Source organism: Auxenochlorella protothecoides (assembly GCF_000733215.1).
Source record: "Auxenochlorella protothecoides strain 0710 unplaced genomic scaffold scaffold108, whole genome shotgun sequence".
Classification (NCBI taxonomy): Eukaryota; Viridiplantae; Chlorophyta; class Trebouxiophyceae; order Chlorellales; family Chlorellaceae; genus Auxenochlorella; species Auxenochlorella protothecoides.
In genome coordinates, this window is record NW_011934241.1 from 25,277 (window position 1) to 45,472 (window position 20,196).

At 66.8% G+C, this 20,196-nt stretch overlaps 5 protein-coding genes across 5 annotated transcripts; 3 read left to right on the top strand and 2 right to left on the bottom strand.

The window, feature by feature from the left end:
* Positions 1–23: 23 nt before the first annotated feature.
* F751_0489 (Tubulin-specific chaperone D) lies at positions 24–11,164 on the bottom strand (the record flags this gene model as incomplete). Its single annotated transcript, XM_011400056.1, has 18 exons — positions 24–181; positions 389–1,007; positions 1,174–1,188; positions 2,359–2,516; positions 2,745–3,180; positions 3,284–3,402; positions 3,645–3,858; positions 3,960–4,102; positions 4,281–4,622; positions 4,868–5,501; positions 6,387–7,977; positions 8,207–8,453; positions 8,684–8,816; positions 9,060–9,617; positions 9,738–10,340; positions 10,550–10,637; positions 10,787–10,917; positions 11,069–11,164. The coding sequence occupies 18 exons, from the start codon at positions 11,162–11,164 to the stop codon at positions 24–26; spliced, it is 6,285 nt and encodes a 2,094-aa protein (XP_011398358.1).
* Positions 11,165–11,542: 378 nt separating this feature from the next.
* F751_0490 (WD repeat-containing protein 5) lies at positions 11,543–13,069 on the top strand (the record flags this gene model as incomplete). Its single annotated transcript, XM_011400057.1, has 4 exons — positions 11,543–11,833; positions 11,965–12,290; positions 12,432–12,636; positions 12,776–13,069. The coding sequence occupies 4 exons, from the start codon at positions 11,543–11,545 to the stop codon at positions 13,067–13,069; spliced, it is 1,116 nt and encodes a 371-aa protein (XP_011398359.1).
* Positions 13,070–13,758: 689 nt separating this feature from the next.
* Positions 13,759–15,959, top strand: F751_0491 (Denticleless protein-like protein; the record flags this gene model as incomplete). Its single annotated transcript, XM_011400058.1, has 6 exons — positions 13,759–13,797; positions 13,979–14,146; positions 14,320–14,559; positions 14,877–14,965; positions 15,095–15,329; positions 15,399–15,959. 6 exons carry the CDS (start codon positions 13,759–13,761, stop codon positions 15,957–15,959), a joined length of 1,332 nt encoding a protein of 443 aa, XP_011398360.1.
* Positions 15,960–16,211: 252 nt separating this feature from the next.
* On the bottom strand, positions 16,212–17,530 carry F751_0492 (NADH dehydrogenase [ubiquinone] iron-sulfur protein 8-A, mitochondrial; the record flags this gene model as incomplete). The annotated part of the gene is made up of 3 exons (XM_011400059.1): positions 16,212–16,307; positions 16,497–16,960; positions 17,440–17,530. The coding sequence occupies 3 exons, from the start codon at positions 17,528–17,530 to the stop codon at positions 16,212–16,214; spliced, it is 651 nt and encodes a 216-aa protein (XP_011398361.1).
* Positions 17,531–17,586: 56 nt separating this feature from the next.
* Positions 17,587–19,997, top strand: F751_0493 (hypothetical protein; the record flags this gene model as incomplete). Its single annotated transcript, XM_011400060.1, has 5 exons — positions 17,587–17,943; positions 18,062–18,199; positions 18,484–18,779; positions 19,009–19,551; positions 19,859–19,997. 5 exons carry the CDS (start codon positions 17,587–17,589, stop codon positions 19,995–19,997), a joined length of 1,473 nt encoding a protein of 490 aa, XP_011398362.1.
* Between the last annotated feature and the right edge of the window lie 199 nt (positions 19,998–20,196).

The following is a 20,196-nucleotide window of genomic DNA, read 5'->3' on the forward strand; positions in this document are numbered from 1 at the left end:
AGTGCCGAGTCTCAAGCTGCTTCTCATGCGGTGGCTGGCTTCTTGCCCATGATGCGGTCGCCCAGCGCTCCGTACAGCAGCGAGTAGAGGGTGGCGACGCACACCACCCCCGCGAAGATGTTGCCCAGCGTCACCGGGATCAAGTTGCGCAGCACAAAATCGCGCATGTTGACATCCGCGCCTGAGGCAGCGAGGTGTGGGAGGACAGGGAAAGAAGCTCATGAGATGGGAGATGCAGGTGTGCAGCCTGCACAGCGGGCACCTCAGTGCAGCGTTCATCCATGCCAGAAACCTTTCACTGTGAACTGCCAAGTATTGACAGGATTCCCAGACATTCCCCTTCACCCCCCCCCCACACCCCAGCCTCTCATCGAAACCACACCCGCACCCGCCAGGATGCCGAGGGGAACGAAGAACATGTTGGCGATGCAGTGCTCCAGACCGATGGTGACAAAGGCGGAGATGGGGCCCAGGCAGGCAATGAACTTGCCGCCGTAGGTCTGCGCCGCGGTGCACTGCCAGACGGCGATGCAAACCAGCCAGTTGGCGCCGATGGCGCGCGCCAGGGTCACGCCCACCGGCGCCCCCGTCTTATAGATGGCCAGGGCGGCAGCGCCACGTGTGAGCTGCGGCAGCAGCCCCGAAGCCACGGCCAGGCCCACCCCCGCTGCGGCGCCCAAGATGTTGCCGGCATAGGAGCAGATCCAGGACTTAGCCAGGGACCGGAGGTCGGCCTTGCCCTCGTAAACGGCTGCGGTGACCACCGCAGTGTTCCCTGTGAACAGCTCCGCGCCGCAGGTCAGGATGGTGAGCAGGGCGTAGGGGAAGCCGATGGCGCCGGTGATGTACCGGGCCAGCCCGGGGTTGTCCCCGGCCATGGCCACGCAGTTGGGGCCTACGGTGAGCAGCAGCATGCCGCCCAGGGAGACATACATGCCCGCCATGGCGCCCGCCAGCACGATCTTCCACCAGGGCAGAGCAGCCTTGTATGCGCCCAGGTCCGCGCACTGCGAATGTGTGTGTATGTGTGGGGGCTTGCAGGACCATGAGGCTGTGCCATACACATGCAGCATTGAGTTCCAGGACCGCGGTTGCCGACCACACCTGGCCCTCCCATACCCTTCCGCTCACCCCATACCAAGCCAGATCTTGTCCTCCGTTCATCACACCCACCTTGTGGTACACGGCCTGGGGAGAAAGCACGGCTGAGACGTTGACGTCATGGGTGATGCGGACGGGGGTGGGCTCGGGCGGGGGGGCGCCGCCGCTGGTGATGCCGTTGCCGCTGGTGCCGGGGGTGAGGCCGGGGGCCGAGGAAGGGAGGCTGGAGGAGGAGGCGGGGGTGTGCACACGGGGGCGCAGCTGGGGCCGGGCTGGGGCGGACCGCAGGCACCTGCCGAGGCGCAGCCCACAGGGACCTGGTAAGAAGCGGTGTGGAAGGGCACACGTTGCAAGGACCGAGCTGCAAGCTTGAGAGGAATGAAACAGGTGCAGTGGGCACTGAAACAGGTGCTGGGCATGGCTGCCATGCCCCAGCAAGGGGAAGCATTCCAGCATGGCTCGTGCTGACCACGACCGGCATGGGTTGGCCATGGACGCCAAGAGCAGTGGGCCGACACATACTCACACGAGGACCCTAAAACTACCACTTGACACAATGCAGCCCCTGATGTCCACATGGGGCCCACAGCATGCTCCTCACCTGGCGCGACGAGAGAGGCGTGGGCGACACAGGCCATGGCTAAAACCGTGCTGGACTGACCGGACACGATAGCACTCCAGATTCACGCAACGGCCTCGACGCACAGGACAGAAAGCAGGCAGAATGCAGCCCGCCCCTGCGTGCTGCGGTGCTTGAGGATCACGAGGATGACTGGATTCTGGCCACCGCAGGCAGCTGGCAGCTGGCCGTCGCTATTTGACGCGCGCCCACCTCCATCTACGCTGACTGCACACCTGTCGCCGGGACCCAGCCACACCCCTAGCTCTGGAGCTACCAATCTCTTCTTTCTGTCTCTCAGAAGCTGTCACAGCCTCCTCACCATGCAGAAGAGGCATCAAAATCTGCGACGAGCAGGAGCCCCGCCTTGGGCTGCAGTGTGTATGTCGGGAAAGGGTGGCGGGGCGGAGCACTGGCCATCGCATCCTCGGGCGGCCCCAGACCGGTGTCCACCGCCCGCCTCCATGGGTGCCGAGCCTGGAGGTGGCAAGGAAGGAAGGTCGGAGGTCAGCGCATGTCGATGGAATGTCCTGGGGATTCCTACTTTAGCCAAGCATGCATGCCCAAGCGTCGCTGTCTCATCCTACACCTCGAGCATGGCACCACCCAAACACCCAATGCTGCATATCAGCCCCCACCGGGGGAGCTGGGGGTGTCGCCGTGACTTCCACGTCAGAGGCGTTCACAGCGAGGTACAGGGCTGGCGCACCGCCCGGCCCCACGACCGCCATGGCCAGAAATCCAGCCTCTGGCAACCCAGCCAGCGCAGCAGACCCGTCCCAGTCAGGCTCGCTCCCTGAGGGTGCATTGGGCAAGTGGAATGATGTCGAATGGTCGGTCCTGAGCCGCTGGACATGCTCGAATGGGGCTTGGGCACGCTAGGGGCCAGGTGCAGATGTCAACGACGATCCTCGGGATAGCGGGGAATACTTCCATACGGCCACCCAAAGCACCCTTTGCACGCAAGGCGATGGCATGAATTCCCCCCAGAGTGCCCCTCGGTGCACAAACACTCCTCGATCACCCGGCGCGGCGCCGTGCCAGCGCACGCTGCGCGCGCCCTGCCCAAACGCGGCCGGCAGGAGGAGGTCCGCCCACCGTCGGCGGAGGCGGGTGACCCCGCCCACGAAGCGTGCAAAGCGCGCCGCGTCGTCCAGGGACAGCAGGGGCGTGCCCGCCGCGCACAGCGCGACCAGCAGCGCCGTCTTGAGCGCGACGTCCTGGCCGCCGGGCGGCAGGGCCAGAGTGTGCACGCAGGCCGAGGGCGGCCGGGCCACGGCCAGGTTGCCAGGAGTGAGGCCCTCCCCCTCGGCGGCAAAGACGGCCGGGCAGGCCTCCAGCGCCTCCTTCAAGGACGGTGGGTGCGCGAGCGCCGAGCCGCACAGCGGGCCCAGCGTGGCGGCCGCCAGCGACCCGTCAGACTCCTGCCACTCGCCCCAGTGCGGGAAGCCGCGCACACCCTCCCTAGGCACAGGGAGGTGGGATGGAAGGATTGGGTGCCTGGCGAACCCAACAGACGAGCAATTGCAGCACAGATGCCTTTCCCAATATCACGAGCGCCACGTGCCTGGGAAGCAGGGTCTTGTCTGCCGTGCTGGCAATCATCTGCAGCCCAGCGAGGACCGGGTCGTAGGCGATGGCGGCGGCCAGGGGCGGCGAATCCAGTATGACGCCATTGCGATCTGGGGAGGGGAGGGCGAAGGCGTGAGCAGGTGTCCCGGCACCAGGTCTCGCAGATCCAACGACACGTTTGGTGTAGGGGGGTCATCATGAGGACACAGAGCAAGCCCTGCCGTGCTGCCATCCTCCCAGGTTCCTGCCCCAGGGCAGCTAAGCCACCCTACCTTGGAGCCCCAGGATGTCACCCAGAAACAGCACACAGGGGCTAAGAACCACCCCTCCAATCAGTGATGATCCGGCGCACCCTGCACCAGGTTCTCGGCGCCCATGAAGTTGAAGCCGTCCATGCCGTAGTCCAGCGCCCAGTGCCGCAGCACGTCGATCATGTACTGCCGCACCACCGCGTGCCCGGCGTTCAGGACGCCCGCTCGGCGGTAGTACACCGCGTGGTCCAGGCCGCGGAAAGAGAGCGGGCACGGACTGTCGTCGCCCCCCTCGGCCGTGAAGGTGAAGTCGACCTGCGCGCGGGTGCGGCGGGTGAGGTGACGGAAGTTCACACCCATGGGGCGCCTGCACAGCGCACGAGCAGCGTTTCCTTTCCCATCCTCGAGGCGCGGACCTGCATGAGCACCGCCAGGCCGGCGGCATGCAGGCCTGCCACCAGCCGCTGCACCTCTCTGGAGGCCGCCTCGGGCGAGGATGCCAGCGTGGGGTCCGGCGCCCAGTACGACACCGCCGCCCTGCCCCTGTCCAGGGGGGTCCCTGGTGGTGGAGGAGGGGGTTGGAGCAGGCCGGGATGGGGGAGGGCACGGGGAGCGGGACCCGATGGGCTGTCGGATTGGGGCCTCAGCAAGGGTGAACCCTCACAGGACAGGACGGCGCACCCCTGGCCCTCTCACAAGGAAGGAGGCACCGTGAGACCCCGGTACATGACACTCACCCGCCCAGGCGGTGGCGTAACAGGGGCTGAGGACCACGGTGTTGAACCCGAGGGCCTGGATCTCCGGGATCAAGTCCAGCGTGCCCAGCAGCGTCCCATCGCCGGCGCCCCGCACATCCACGGCCACCATGCAGCGCTGGTGAGTGGGAGGCACGGCCTGGCTCCTGCCTGCGGGCCTGCCGGCGGCCACGTCGGCGCCCAGCACGTCCAGCCCGGAAAGCAGGAATGCGGGGACCTCCCCCTCCTGCAACGAGATGCTGGGAGCCTTGAGGGGGCCCAGGCCCCGCACCGCCTCCCGCGTCAGCACAAGCGACGACGCCATTGGATCCAGCAGCAGACGGTCTGTCGCATCGTGGGGGGGTGGGGTGCAGGGGTTTGGGTGTTTGGGGATGCACTGTGGCGCGCGTTCGGCTCGGCTGGGTCACCTTGGTGTGTAGGTACATGGTCTCCATCCATCGCAGCTCAGCAATGGAGATGCCAAGGAAGGGCATGTCAAAGTGGCATGGCACCAACCCTACTCCCCTGCTTGCCCAGGTCCCTTTCCCTGCATTCCTACCACACCTCCCAACCCTCGATCCCCCAGACACCTGGCTGCGTGCGGTTCCCGCCGTCCCAGGCCACCTCCCCGTCGATCCGCCACGCGTAGGCCAGCCCCTCGCGGCGGCTCAGCGTGGGCAGCGTGACGTGCCAGACGTCCCCCGTCCTGTTCACGGCCGGGTCCAGCTCCAGCTCCAGGGCTTTGGCCCAGGCCCCGTCCCCGCCGCGGCGGAAGAGCAGGAGGCAGGCGCCATGCGCCGAGCGGGAGGCCAGCGCGAAGTTGGCGCCCCGCTCCGCTCCCGGCCGCCCCGCCAGGGAGGGCCCCAGCGGCACCGGGGTCCCCGGCAGCGTGCCCAGGGGGACCGCAAAGTGGCGGGCGACCAGGGGCAGCACCGGCCGCCCCGCCGCCGCGCCCACCCAGGCCAGGGTCAGGGGCGCCAGGCGGGCCGGAAAGCGCAGCGTGATGCTGCCGTGCATGTCAAAGGGGGACCGCATCGCCCCGCTGCGCTCGTCCAGGGTGCTGCGGGGGGGTGAGCAGCCCGCGGGGTGCTGCCAGCGCCGGGAGGAGCCGCGGTACACGCCCCAGAGCAGGGTGGGCGGGCGGGCGAGACCGGAGAGTGGGCCGCCGCTGAGCTGGATGGTGACGGCGATGGTCTCCTCATCCTCTGTCACCGATACCGTTGCCTGGGGGATGCCAAGGTGGGGGGAAGTAGGAGGGCAGGTCGCAGGCAGTCGGACTGCCTGTCGGGATGGGCACTGCAAGATACTGTTAAGCAGGGGTGCGAATTCACCTCACCTGGCCACCAGATCTGCAGGGTAACACGCTGCGATGCTGACGGATAGGCTCAAGAGTGGTCTTCTTGGGATTTTCAGTCGCGGTTTCTGGCGATCGGATCGGCTTGGCGATCTCATCGCTGGCAGGGGCCGGGCTCGCTGTGGGACGCTTCCTCGATCGCTTGACCGCCTCGCATCGGGGACCCTGCGCCGGACGCTGCCGTCTCGCCACGCGGTGCCCGTCTGAGCTCGTCACAACCCATGATTGAGAAGTTCTGGATTGCCCTGGGATGCGTACGCCCCGCAGCATCATCTGGGTGGGTTGGGTCTAGGCAGGAGACAGGCAGAAGACAGCGCAGGCTCCTGCTTGCCGACCCTCAACCCTTAGCGTGGCCAGGGCATGTGCACAGAATGCGAGTGATCAGCGAGGCATGAATGCTCTTGAGCAGGAGGCCCACCAGATCATGGCACACTTGGATGTGTTGGGCGCGCAGAGTACGGGTCTTCCGATTCCTCCACTCTCGGCATCGTCGATTCGAATGCCTCCGCAACAGCCGCCTGGGATCTCATCACCCCCCTGTAACTCCTGTTGTGACTAGAGACTGCAGTTGCATGCAGGCACGCATGCACACGCATGCAGTGCAGCCTGTTGATTGTATCTCCTCCCGCCGCTGTAGCTATGAGCACTTGCAACAAGCTGGATCACAGTTGATCAAAGTCCCAGCGACAGCCACTCGGGAGCACGTCCTCTGCCATACACTCTCAGGCGCCTTGTAGTTTGAGCAGGGCAGCCACCTGGTCTGCCAGGTCGGCAACCTCCCCAGCCGGGCCGGCCCAGTTCCTCTCCCCCAGCAGCTCCAGCGCCTGCTCCTCGGCCTCCATTCCATCCTCTGCCTCGTCGGGGCTGGAAAGCAGGGCCAGGTACAGGTACTCGGCCGCGCTGCGGCGCACTGCCGGGAAGCGCGAGCCCAGCATGGCCCACAGCAGGCGGCGCGCCGGCTGCGCGCAGGCTTCCCCCGAGCCCAGCGCGCCCAGCAGCGCGGCGACCGCCTGGAGCCGGGGCAGGTCGGCACCCCGCCGGGCAACTTCAACACGCAATCGCTCCAGCAAGCCAAGCTGGAAGGCGGCGTCGCCCGCCAGCGGCGTCCGGGCCAGCAGTACCTCTGCGCTGGCGAGCAGGGGGACGCCGGCGAGCCGCTGCACATGCGCTCTACGCGCTTTGTTGGCTGATCCGCTGGCCGAGGCCTCTGGAGCACCGCACGGCGCTCCTGACTCCGGGCTTCTCCGGCCCTGCGTCCCCCCCGCCTCCGCGTCCCACAGGCGGAGGAAGGCGTCGCCCACCGCCCGCCCGCTTGCCGCCCCCGCCTCACAGCACGCGCCTGCCAGCGCGTCGGCCGCCGCGGCTGCCACCTGCGCGTCGCGCCCGCCCACGCTGTGCACCAGCCCTGCCAGCACGGCGGGCGCCAGCGCCTTCACGCTGAGTAGCCTGGCCAGGGAAGCCAGCTCGGCAGCATCTTCATCCGCGGCGGCCAGGTCCGCGGCGTCGACGGCGTGCGCCACCGCGGCGCAGATTGCCGGCGCCGCGGAGTGCGGCAGCAGCTCGCCGTCCGCCAGCTCACGCAGCGCATCGCGCGCCGCCCTGCGCACGCGCCCGATGCGCTCCACCCCCTGCTTGCAGGCCGCGGCGACGCACTCGAAAGCGAAGCGCTCCGTGGCGCATGGCTCTGAGTCTGCATCGCCATGGCAGTCTCTGCCCTCCAACACCGCCCCGTCCTCGCCGTCGCCGCGCATCGCGTCCCCCCCATCCTTGCAATTGGCCCCCCCGAGCCCCGCCCGGCACCGAAGCATGCCCGGCAGCGCGCGCAGCGCGGCCTCCCGTGCCCAGCTCCCCACATCGCCGCGATTGTCCACCGTGTAGTCCCCCAGCGCGGCCAGCGCGGCGCCCAGGCCCAGCGCGCACAGCGTGAGGGCGGGCGCGGACTGCGCCACGACGCAGGCCCCCGCCAGGTCGGCCAGCGCGGCGACCGCCGCACTGCGCACGTCGACGTCGGCCTCCGCGCCGGAGGCCGGGTCTGCGGCGGCGGCCAGGGCCTGCGTGGCCGCCAGCAGCGCCCCCGCGGGGACCTGGCCGGGGGGCAAGACCGCCAGGCCGCGCGCCGCGCCGCGCCGCTCGGCGGCGGTGGCCCCGCCGCGCAGCGAGGCTAGGAGGCGATGCGCCAGATCGGGCCCCGCACCGGAGGCCAGCGCGTAGGACCCCAGCGCCGCCACCGCCGCAGTCTGCGCGTCGGGCGCGGCGCAGCGCAGGCAGTCCAGCAGCGTGGCCTGCATGCAGGCCGCCTGTGCTGCTGACAGCGGCACCCTTGCTTGGGAAATGGTGGCTGCCAATCTGTGGGACAAAGGAGGGGGTGGGAAGGTTTGAGAGTCGTGAGCGTGCTCGGCAGGCGATTCAAGGCCTATACAATGCAACCCCGAGGCCCGGATAGCCTGCACAGAGTGAGCGTGTGCTGAATCTCGCTACTTCCTTTCGCCATCTCCTCACCCATTCAATCCCACAAGCTAGTATGCCTCTATGGACTGCCCTACTCCCCCTTTCTTCTGCCCTCAACCCCACCTACCTGCACAGGGCAGTGCGCATCACCTCGCCGCCTTTTCCTCGGTTCAGCTTGGCGGCATCGATGCGCGGCAGGATCTGGGCCAGGTCGGCATGGAAGGGCGTCAGCGCCTCGCGCGGCAGCGCTGCCACCAGCTCAGCGACCCCCGCCACCGCCCCGTGGCGGCTCTCCAGGTCCGCCGACTCTGTGAGTGGGAGCAGGGTCGGCAGCGCCGTGCCCGCCAGCCAGTCAGCATCCACACGAGTTAGATCTGTGATATTGGAGTGAGAGGGTGATTCGAGGTGATGGGTAAGAGAGATGTCAGGGGGGCGATCGTGTCCTGGGATCTTAAAGGCGGATAACCTTCAGAGGAGCATACACCGTACCATCACAGAGAGAAGCTCACCCCAATACTCTTCCCTGAACATGAGATGCTGCTCTGCCTTCCTCCCCCACCAGCTCTCATCCTATTGCGCATACACACACACACCCTCGCATCACCTGCCAGGGCCAGGCTGGCGAGCTCGCGCAGCGCCTTTTCCCAGTGCCGCAGCTTGACGTGCAGCAGGTGGCTGGCCAGAGGCAGGAAGTAGCCGGGGAAGGTGGCGACCTGGACCGCCACGCAGCGATAAGCCTGCGTGGGGACCAGGGCGGAAGAGGAGGAAGATCCAGATGTCATGGCAAGGAATGGAACTACACGCAAAAGCCATGCAAGCGATGCATGGAACTCCCCCCTACATGGTGCGGCATGCCACTGAGGCCAAGCATTGACCGCCACGCCTGCACAATCATGTGCGCACGGCAGACAAGAGGTGCTGGGACTCTCCCACCGCCAAACTGTCAGCTACCACCTCCCCCCTCCTTTCCGGGTGCGCACGTTGACGCGGGAGGAGACTGTGAAGTAGTCTGCGGCGGTGAGGATGTCGATGCCGTGCGGCCACTCCCCCAACCGCCCCACCAGCTCCTGGAAGGCGGCGGCCCCTGCCCTCCGGCAGTTCACCTCCCGGTCCAGGCATGCCAGGGTGATGAGGGGGGGCCCCAGCTCCCCCACCACCGCGCCCAGCTCCGCGGGCGTCCAGGCGCGCGCCAGCGCCCAGGCGACGTAGGCGGCCGCGTCGCGGACGTGCGCGCCCACGCTGCACGGCCCGCGGCGCAGGTCGTAGCGCAGCGCGGCGCGCAGCGTGCGCAGCGTGGCACCCGCCTCGCGTGGGTCCAGCAGGCGGCGCCGCGCCAGCTCGGCCAGGGCCAGGCAGCCGCCATGCCACGCTGCGTCGGCGCCGGCGTGGCCGAAGGCCGCCTCGGCCACGCTGGCCGCCACCTGGCGGGCGAGGGCGGGGGGCAGGCCCCCTGCCACGCGGCCCACGCCCTTGGCCGCGCTCCAGCGCACCACAGTGTCCTTGTCCCCCCAGCCCGGTGAGGAGGGCGTCCAGCACGTCTGGCAGGGGAGGGCGGGGCGTCGCAAACAAGCCTCACGTGCAACCTGAGTCGGTGTCGTGCTCCCTGCCCACGATCCAGACACAGGACAGCCATGGAAACTCACCTCCACTTCCCTCACCCCCCAAAAGACAATCTTGCCTTCTATTGCGCTGCCATGCATCAGTCCCGGCTCCTTGGCGACATCGCCGGCCGGCGGCAGCAGCACCAGGCCGATACGTTGCATGAGCTTCATGGACAGGCGGCGGGCGAGCGCGCCCCCCTGCGTCGCCTGCTGCGCGCGCTGCGCCAGGGGCAGCAGGCGCAGCGCCGTGGCGCCCAGTCGGGCCCGATCGCCGTGGCGCAGCGTGGCCGCCAGCGCCAGGAGGATCCCCGGGACGAGGAAGCCTGCCTCGCACGCGTCGGTCCCCATGCCCGCCAGGCGGGTCTCGGCCCAGGTCACGCTTTCCTCCAGCGCGGCAGCCATGTCGGGGCGGGTGACGCAGCGCCCCAGCACCTCCGCCGCCATCTCCCGCGCGCGGCTGGGGCTGGACAGGTGCGCCTGGCACAGGCGCAGGATGGAGGCCGCCAGGGGGGCCAGCGCCGCCCGCTCCCCGTCGCCCAGCTGCGAGTCGAGGCTGGCCAGGTCAAAGGGGACCAGGACGAGGTGGGAGAGCCAGAGCAGGAGCACGCACTCTGCCTCCCACAGGTGGTCCATGCAGGTGTCGTGGAAGCCGGCGGGGCCCTGCGTGCGAGCCAGCGGGAGCTTCAAGTGGGTGAAGGGATGTCTTGATGGGGCCGAAACCCTGGACCCAAGCTGACGCCTGGCAGCTGTGACATACCACAATACAATGTTTTGCATTTCACGAGCTGTGTGTCCTGTTGAGTCATATTGGGGCCGCCGTGTGCGTTGCCAACATTTCTGGGACTCCCAATCCAACTTCCACCACTCACCCTGGTCTGCAGCGTCTCCAGCAGGGCAACCACCGGCTCCAGGCACTGCGTGTTGTTGGGCAGGAAGCGCGATACAGTCCTCCGGCCCCTGCGGTGCGAGTTGGTTGGTGCACCCTGGGCGAGGTGTGGGGGTGGCAGGCACACTGAGATGATGGTGCAAATGGACAGTCACTGCGCCAGGCCCCCAACATGCGCATGTACCTCACGGTAGCCAGAGTCCAGATCCAGCGAGACAACCCAACGAGGGTGCTGAGGTGCGGCACCGCATCCCCCTGCCGGATCAGCCCATCAAGCAGGGACCCCAGGGGGTCCAACAGCCGCTGCAGCAGGGAATCCAGCAGCTGTGGCTGCTCCTGGTAGCGGGTCACCTGCGAGCAAGTTGTGCCATGGCTGCTTGAAATCATCAGTGGCCTGCCTGGCATGTAAGCTGCAACCCACAATACCCTACACCAATGGCCAACGCACGATGCAGGCAAAGGCATGGTGGAGGTCGGCAGCCGAGCGACCCTCGGTCTGTACAACAGTATTGAGTAGGTCCAGCAGCTGTTCCTCCTCAAGCAGGCTACTTCGACTGCACTCGGCGGCCTCTGCGGCCTCGACATCGGCGGTCGTCATGGGTACCCGCCTGGCTTGATCACTTCCGGCCCAAGCGGTACTCTGCCAGCATGCATGCTCTGGACAGCACACTCAACATCGGTGGTGTTATTGATTGCTTCTTCACCAATGTCAATGATTGACAGGCCTTGCAGAGATAATCTCATGACCATTCGAGCAGTATGTTGAGGGCATCGGAGTTCCAAGCCGTGCTGCGCCGTGCTGCGGGACTCGGAGCTTGCGAACTGAGAATGGGGGAGGGTGGATTCCAACACACAGTGTGTCCTTTTCACTTCGGGATCAAGAGGACGATGCCACAGCATGGTAATGCTTTGCTTTCGCCAGAGCACTTGACATCCATCCAGCGCTGGTGGAATCTCTGAAGCCCACTACGGCTGGATGGCGGAAGCAAGCCCCGACACAACAGCACCGGCCCCCCCCGAAAACGGACCCAGCAAGGCCACACCATCTCGCGATGAATCTATCTCAGATTATGCGGAGCAGTCTGACCTTCCCACCTACACTAGCTATCAGTGCGCGCACACCCTGACAGGTCACACGAGAGCTGTCTCCAGCGTCCGGTTTAGCCACTCTGGCGCCTCCCTCGCCAGCGCCAGCGCCGACGGCACCGCGCGAGTCTGGGACGCCGACACAGGCTCCTGTTTGCACGTGTTGCAAGGTCACTCCAAGGTGGGGGTTTTCAAGGGGGGGGGTTGGCCTGGCCTGGGCTGGTGTCAGCATCAAGGGCAACCACTGCGCTCTCTTGTCATCCTAACACTGGTCGTCACATGCCCATCCACTCCTCTCGCCACCCACCACAGGGTCTGAACGACGTGGCGTGGGCCCCCAGCGACGCCCACCTGGCCACCGCCTCCGACGACTACACCTTGAGGCTCTGGAATGCAGGAACGGGGGCGCCGCTGCGCACGCTGCGAGGCCACACCCACTTTGCCATGTGCGTGGCCTTCAGCGCGACGGGGGTGCTCCTGGTCAGCGGCAGCTTCGACGAGACCATCGTCGTGTGGGACGTCGCCACGGGGCAGGCCATCCGCGTGATCCCGGGGCATTCGGACCCCATCACCAGCGTCGCCTTCTCGCGGGACGTGCTCAACCCAGCCATCGTGTCGTCCTCCTTTGACGGCCTCATGTGAGTCCTGCCAGGGAGTGCTTGCATAAACGCTGGGCTGACAGATTGGGGTGCTGTATTGTACCAGGAGCTGGGTGGTGGGGACCGCAGTTCCTCGTCGTAAACTACCTCCCCCCCCCCCCTCCCCAACCTCTGTTCCAGACGAGTCTGGGCCGGCGACACCGGAAACTGCCTGGTAAGCCTCCTCGCCACAGGAGGCCCACCCGTCTCGTTCGCTGCCTTCACCCCGAACGACAAGTATGTGCTGGCGGGCCGCGTGGATGGCAAGATAGTGCTCTGGAACTACCACACCAAGCAGCCGCTGCGGACCTTTGAGGGTCACAAGAACACAAAGTTCTGCCTCCAGGTACTTGCATGCGGGCTGACTTTTGTTGGGGGAAGGAGCACGATTTGTTACTGTCTTCTGGTGGGAGTGGGCCACAATGGGGAGCGCTTGCTACCTCCAGTATTGTGCCGCCGTTCAAGCATGCCCTCCCTGCCCACAGGCCGCCTTCCTCTGCCTGGGCGTCGAGGAAACTGGCTCCTCCGCTCCGCCCGCGGCGGTGATCTGTGGGAGCGAGGACCACCACATCTACGTCTGGGGCGTGAACGGGTCCCAGGGCGGCGTGGCACCGCTCCTGGGCCTCCTGCGGGGGCGGGCCGGCCCCGATGACCCCGGCGAGGGCCACTGCGACGTGGTGCTCTCCGTGGCCGCCCACCCCCACCTCCCCGTCCTGGCTTCCTGCGGGCACGAGCGGGACAAGACCGTGAAGATCTGGAGGCACGTATCCCTGCCCTGAGGGGGAGTTTGAGAGGGCTATGTAAGGAGGAAAGATCTGCCGGTGCCTGCAGCATGTTGGCTTGCTAAGGCCGCTGGGACTCTGTCCAAGGCATCCAGTGCCAACCCTGAAATCCCAAACTCAAATTCATGGACGTAAGAGGAGACAGTTTGGATCGTAGCATGTGCATGTAGAACATCGATGCAGAGGGGGCCCGGCCGGCAACTTGCTGCTCCAGGAGGATCCCGACAGATTCAGCCGTGCACCCTGCGGCGCATGCCACGCGGCATCCGAAATCCAAAAAGGCACGGGAACAGCCTGCGACGGGCACGAGTCGCCCACGGCCCACGCCTACTAGCATCGCAGTCGACAACGGAATGCTACACGAATCACTCTAATCTGTAGGGCTCGGTGGGCGCTCTTCAGAGGTTCGAAGAGCAAACAGCCTCCGGGTCTCGCCAGGGATGGCCGGTCCGGGGCTCAACATTCTGCACGAACTCAGACGCCGGGAATGCTTCGGGCCAGCAGGTGATGCCGATTTGGTTGATTCTGGAACTTTAGCCGGCTTTTGACGCAAGCGCTTCTGTCCATAGCTCGGCTCCAACATAGGCGTCTTCGTGTCCTCCCTTGCAGTCCTGCCTCTGCCGCCGCTGGGCGAGTTTACTTGCGGTACAGCGACAGGCAGCGGAGTCATCAACAATGACCCCTCCATGGTGGGCTCTCCAGCATTCGCGGCATCATTCAACGGGGTGAGCACACGCCTGCAAGGCTTTGGTGGGTCTGGGAGAGAGACACAGGACATCAACCCCCCTTGCATCGCTGCATGTGACTGTCCAGATACACCAATATGGGACACAGGCAGGGAACACGTCCAGATTCCCTTGCTGTCACAAGCGAATGCCTCCAAGTCTCCCCCTCACACCCACTCAGGTGTACAATCACGGCCGACTGCTGGCGCTGGCAGATGAGGAGGGGTACCTGACCATCATTGACACCTCCCAGGCCCTCCCCCGCAGCACTGCCGACGAGGCCGGGCCGCGCCCCTCTGCTCAGTGGCTCGCCCACCGCAACGCAATCTTTGACCTGGCATGGTTCAGGGTGAGGAGAGAGTGAAGGGGTGCAGGGATCGTGGGCATACTTGTCAGGATTACAGGCTATCATTGTGTGGGTCCCCCACAGGCTGGACATTCGGGATGAACATCCACACCGTCACAGGGCATCACCGAGCCTGACCTTCTCTCCTTCCTTTCCACCCACCGCATTCCTGTCAGGAGGACGAGGCCATGCTGGCGGCGTCGGGCGACCAGACCATCTCCTTGTGGGACACGGGCATGGCCGAGCAGCTGGGAACCTTCTGCGGCCATACCGGCAGTGTCAAGACCCTGGACCCCATGCCCGGCAGCCGACACGTCTTTGCCTCGGGGGCGCGCGACGGCCAGCTGGCGGTGTGGGACACCAGGATCCACTCGCGGACGCCCGAGGGCGGCACCCCCCCCGTCCTCACCGTCCAGGTGTGTGTGGGATGTCAAGGGGGATGGGGCAAAGAGCAAGGAACAGGTTGCCATCTCCTTGCCAGAGCTGCTCAGGCCTGGGTCTGCGTGCCAGGCACCCCTCATGCCCCTTACCAAGGGCGTCCGGTCCAAGCAGAGGGTGGGAATCCTGTGTTGTACATACCAGTGGGCCGGCGAGACATGCTCATTGAATCTCCCCACCAGCTTCGCCTTCCCGCAATCCCTTTCAGCACCCCACCCCACCCCGACACTCCCAACAGGACGCGCACGCGGCGGGCGAGCCTCGGCGGCGGGGCCGGCCGCGCACACCCCTCCAGGGCCGCCCCAAGCTGTCCGTCACCTCGGCGCTCTTCCTCCCCGACGCCCGCACGCTGGCCACCGGTGGCGTGGACGGCATGGTGAGGCTGTGGGACCTGCGCCGCGGCGGCGGCTGCGCCGCCGCGGCGAGACCGGGGCGTGGCCCCGCGCCGGGCGCCGCAGCGGCGGGTGCCTCGCTGCGCCCCGTGGCCTGCATCTCGTCCCCACCCCTGGGCAGCGGGCTGAAGCAGCACGGCGTGACCTGCCTGGCGCTGCACCCCGACGGCGCGCGCCTGCTGGTCAGCCTGACCGGCGGGCACCACCTGGCCTTCGATGTACTTCGCCCCGGGGCGGGGCCGCGCGCGGTCTACGCCGGGCATGCCGCGGCCTCCTTCTACGTCAAGGCCGGGTTCAGCCCCGACGGCCGCTTCCTGGCCAGCGGCTCCTCCGACCGCCGCGTGCACGTGTGGGAGGTGGACGGCCCGCCCGCGGCGGCCGCCGCGGGCAGACCCGTGCTGCACGCCCCCCTTGCCGCGCTGGAGGGGCACGAAGGCGAGGTCACCGCCGTGGCCTGGTGCCCCACCGACCCCGACCGCCTCGCCTCGGCCGCCGACGACGCGACGGTCAGGGTGTGGGCCCGCCGCCCCCGCGCGCGCGACCCCGAGCCGGCGGCGGAGCGGTGCCCGCGCTCCGCGCGCCAGCTGCTCTCTGGCTTCCTCGGCCCAGCCGCGGCACGCGGCTGGGCCGGCGAGCCCGCCGAGCGCCCCGCGCCCTGCGATGAGGGGCGAACAGGGCCAGCCTCGGACCCAGCCGCCCCCGAGCGCTGCGCCACCACGGCCATCAGCGCCGGCGCGCTGCCGGGGCTGGCCACGCCCGCCACGCCGCGCGGGGCGGGGACGGGGGAGCGCGGCGGGGGCAGCCCGCCGCCCGCGTGGCGGCTGGCCGACTACGCCACCCCCGGCGGCGCGCTGGCGGGGCGGAGCGGCGCGGCGGGGAGCGGGGCCACGGGGAGGAAACGGGCGCGCCAAGCGAGCATCGCGGCCTTCTTCACCTCGCCCCTGCGGAGACCCGTCATCGACCTCACCTGCCAGGCCCCCGGCTGAATTTTTGATGGGTGGCCCATGCTCCATTCTCAACCCTCCCGCCCTTGACAACCCCTTTCCTCCCTCCATAACTACTCATGTTGATGTTGGCTGCCTTCCCTACAGCGGCGTGAGCCAGGGCCGGGCAAACAGAGCTTTGACAGTGTATGCGAGATTCAACGGGCGGTTGAGCTCCAGGAAATGCCGTACAGTCGTGGACATGCTTCCTGGTTCCTTTGTCTGCTTCTTCTTCAGGAGGGCAGCCGGCGCGGCTCAGCGATACTGGCTCTCGCTGCGAAGGTTGTTGGCGATCTCCACCTCCCAGCGGTCGCCGTTGGCCAGCAGCTTCTGCTTATCGTACAGCAACTCCTGTACAGAATTGGCAAGGGGACGGGGGAGCGGTGATGCTGACGCGCAAGGATAGACCACAGCCCTGCAGCCGACGCTCGATTGTGGCCATGGACAGCGACGCCGCGCTCCATCTCCTCGCTCCCTTTCCCGTCCAACCCTCCTCCTGCGCCACCCCCTGTACAACCCCCAACTTCCAACCCCGCCCACCTCGTGGCTCTCGGTGGTGTACTCAAAGTTGGGCCCCTCCACGATGGCGTCCACGGGGCACGCCTCCTGGCAGAAGCCGCAGTAGATACACTTGGTCATGTCGATGTCGTAGCGCGTGGTCCGGCGAGAGCCGTCCTCCCGCTCCTCCGTCTCGATGGTGATGGCCTGGGCGGGGCAGATGGCCTCGCACAGCTTGCAGGCGATGCAGCGCTCCTCGCCGGTGGGGTAGCGGCGCAGCGCGTGCTCGCCGCGGAAGCGGGGGCTGATGGTCGTCTTCTCGAAGGGGTAGTTGATGGTCACCTTGGGCTCGAAGAAGACCTTGAGGGTCATGGCCAGCCCACGCCACAGCTCCGTGAGGAACAGGGTCTGGGAGCTCTCGTCCAGCACGCCTGCCAGGTCACGGGGGGCCTCGCGCTGGCTGGTCACGAACTCTTTGGAGCTCAGGCCGGCAGTCCCTCCAATGCCTGTCCAGAGTTGGAAGAGGTGTGGGCATGGGGTCGAACCGCAGGCACCTGGATCCATACTCAGGGTCCATGACCCCGAGCCAGGATGCGGAAGATATATCATCAATCCCTCCACCAATCGCGCCTCACCGCTCTCGTCCAAGCGCTCGGGGTTGGGGGTAGCAGGCAACCCCACACCACATGAAGCGCTGGCGCTATGGAAGGCGCCCCCGCACCCTGATGCGCATGCAGGAGCGGCCCTTGGGACCAATCGGCTTCCCAACTGCCGCAGCATGGCCAGGTTGTGCGGGAATCGGAACCGGGACCTGCAGAACGCGACCTTCGGCGCTCACGCCAAGACTGGGCCCTCGGCTGGAATCGAGCACCGAATGCCGATCGCCCCTGAATCAGCCAATCCACTGATGCAAAAGAGGTGGAGCGGGTGTCTGTACCTTTTAGCAGGGGTTGGAGGGTCCCTGTGCTATGCCAAATTGCTTGACGAGGGTAGTACCAGTCTTCGCCACGGTACCCACACCACATGTCTCCGATAACATCTGCCTTTTGAGCCCCGGCGGGGGCTGCTTGCGACATCATTGAGGAGGTTGATTCCAAAATAATGAGTTGAGCCACTGCTACAGTGACCTGAGATGGCTTCGATCGCCGTGTCTGCGAGCCCAGGTTGGGCCCCCACACAGTCGCTGTGGTTTCGAGCACCGCGACCACGGGCTCCCTTCGTCCCGCATGCCGCCTCCAGGCTGCCATTCCGACGCGTGAGCTCTGTACGAGCTCAAGTCGCAGAAAGCATTTCCCACGGGCAGTCGGATGTGGGGGCGCCTGCGGCCCCGACCTTCACCGTGCAGCTCGTCAAGTACCTGGGCACCAAGTACAGCCTGGCCTCCATCCACAACGTGCGGACCAAGGCCAGGGCGATAGTGGCCCTCATGAAGGAGATGGGGCTATCGGAGCCCTTTACAATGGAGCAGCACATCTACCCCCAGAAGGAGGTGCGTTGGCTGCCGGTGGGTGGGGAGGGTCGTTTGTTGTCCGCTGGACAGTTGTCCCTCCTGTGCCCCCCTTCCTGGTGCATGTCCTCCATGGCCCCGCCCTCTCCAAATTTCGCAGCTCCTGGACTCGATTCACGACGGGCTGGCGGTGGCCGTGCTGTCTCGCTACCCTCGCGAGTTCTTCCACCCCGACGCAATGGACACCTGGCACGTCTTCCTCGCCTTTCTACACTCCCTCAACTTCTCGCCCGCCATGGTGAGCAGGGCCTGCAGTCGCCATGCATCCCTCTCTGCCTCTGTTTTGGCCGACTTGTGGGCCCTCCCTCCGCCCTGTGCCTGCCATGGCCTGCCCTGCCTCCCACCAACTCCGGAGTCGATTGATCAGGGCCGCTGGCATGCAAGTCAGGAAGTCTGTCTGGAGGCGTCGGACCATGCCACCACAGGCCCCCTGCGCGCGATCCCCAAACCTCCGACCACTCCCAACCATGCCCAACCACACCCCACCACACCCAACCCTACCCCACCCCACAGATTGAGAAGTTGGTGCACGGCAAGCCCAAGCTGCTGGCGCACACGGTGCGCAACCCCGACGCCGCACGCTGCCTGTTCCGGTGGCTGCGCTCGCTGGGCTGCGACGCGCCCAGCATCGTGAAGATCGTCATGCGCTTCCCCAACGTGCTCAAGCTGGACGTGGAGGAGGTGCTGAAGCCACGCTTCGCCGCCCTGCTTTCCTTGGAAGTGTCGCACGACCGCGCGGTGCAGGGCATCGTGCGCGCGCCCACCATCCTGGGCGTGGAGCCGGAGTACATGCAGGGCCGGATCGAGTACCTACGCGGGTGAGCGAGGGGTGTGTGTGTGTGTGTTGGTGGGGGGTGGGGTTGTATGGAGGGAGATGGTGAGGCTGATGAGGGGGGACACGGGTGGAGGTGGCGGCTGACTGATAGGATGCCGGGCTTGGCCGTCGACATCCGGAGTCCACCACCGCCGCCGCCACCACTACCCTCTCATGGCTTCACCTTGCCTTCCTATTGGCCCCATGCCCAACCCTCCCCCAACCCCTTCTAGGTTGGGCCTGACCTCGGTGGAGATCGGGCACCTGGTGTCCCTGGCCCCCATGACCCTGCTGGCCGGGGTAGAATCCAAGCTGGCCCCCCTGGCCAAGTTTCTGCAGGAGGACCTGGGGTGCACCCCTGAGGTGATGCTGACGGTGCTGGCGCGCGGCCGGCTGGCGCACTTCTCCGTCTCGCACCTGGACGCGTGCGTGCGGGGGTGGGAGGAGCTGGGCTACACCCGCCCCGAGCTCTGCCTCATCCTCACGCGCTACACCAACTTCCTGAGGCTCTCCCCACGCGGACCCCACACCCGCACCAAGCTGGCCTTCCTGGAGTCGGCGGAGGGGCTGGGGCGCAGCCGCGCCGCGCTGGTGCACTACCCGCAGTACCTGTCCTACAGCCTGGAGCGGCGCATCGGCCCCCGCGCCGCCGTCATGCGCAGCGTCAAGGGCCGCGCCATCACGCTGTCGGAGCTGGGGCCCGCCGACGCCGTCTTCTGCAAGAAGCTGGGCATCAGCCAAGCGCAGCTGGACGCGGCCGTGGAGGGCTGGGCCCTGTCGCCGGAGGGGTGAGGGAGGTGATGTGTGAGGGGAGGGGGGGGGGCGGAAGGGGGGGTCTTGCAACAAGGCTGCTGAGGTGACCCATGGCTGCTGTCGCCTCGCAGTGTGGAAGGGGCCACTGTTGTTCGCCGTGGAGAGTTGTTGCCTGGAGGGGTCTGACGCCTGCCGGCACGGGGCACAGCGACGGTGGATCTGCGCTGATCGACAGGCAGCGGCACCGAGGCCGGGAGTACCTTGAGCAAGTAAACATACGCACACCGACACTCACCCGCCCGCCTTCCCACTCCAACCACAAATGCACAGGTCCAAGTGGATGGACATGCTGCAGGGCAGGACGCAGCCGCCGCCACTGCCGCCCCTGCTGCGGCTGGATGACAAGCTGGAGCGACCGGGCGAGGGGCTGGCCGGCGCCATGGACCGGCTGAGTCTCAGCGCGCCCTGAGGGCAATGCCCAATTCTTTGTTCCTCCCCTCTCAGCACCCCCATCTCACATGTGACCGCGCTGCCTCGAGTCGGCCCGACTTGTCTGTACGTAATATAGCATTGGGTGCTGCATGGGGCCCGTGGAGGGGCAGGATGGAGTTGCGGTCTGCAGGCAAGTAGAGCCCCCGGCCGTCACGTGTGCAAGCGACTTGAACAGG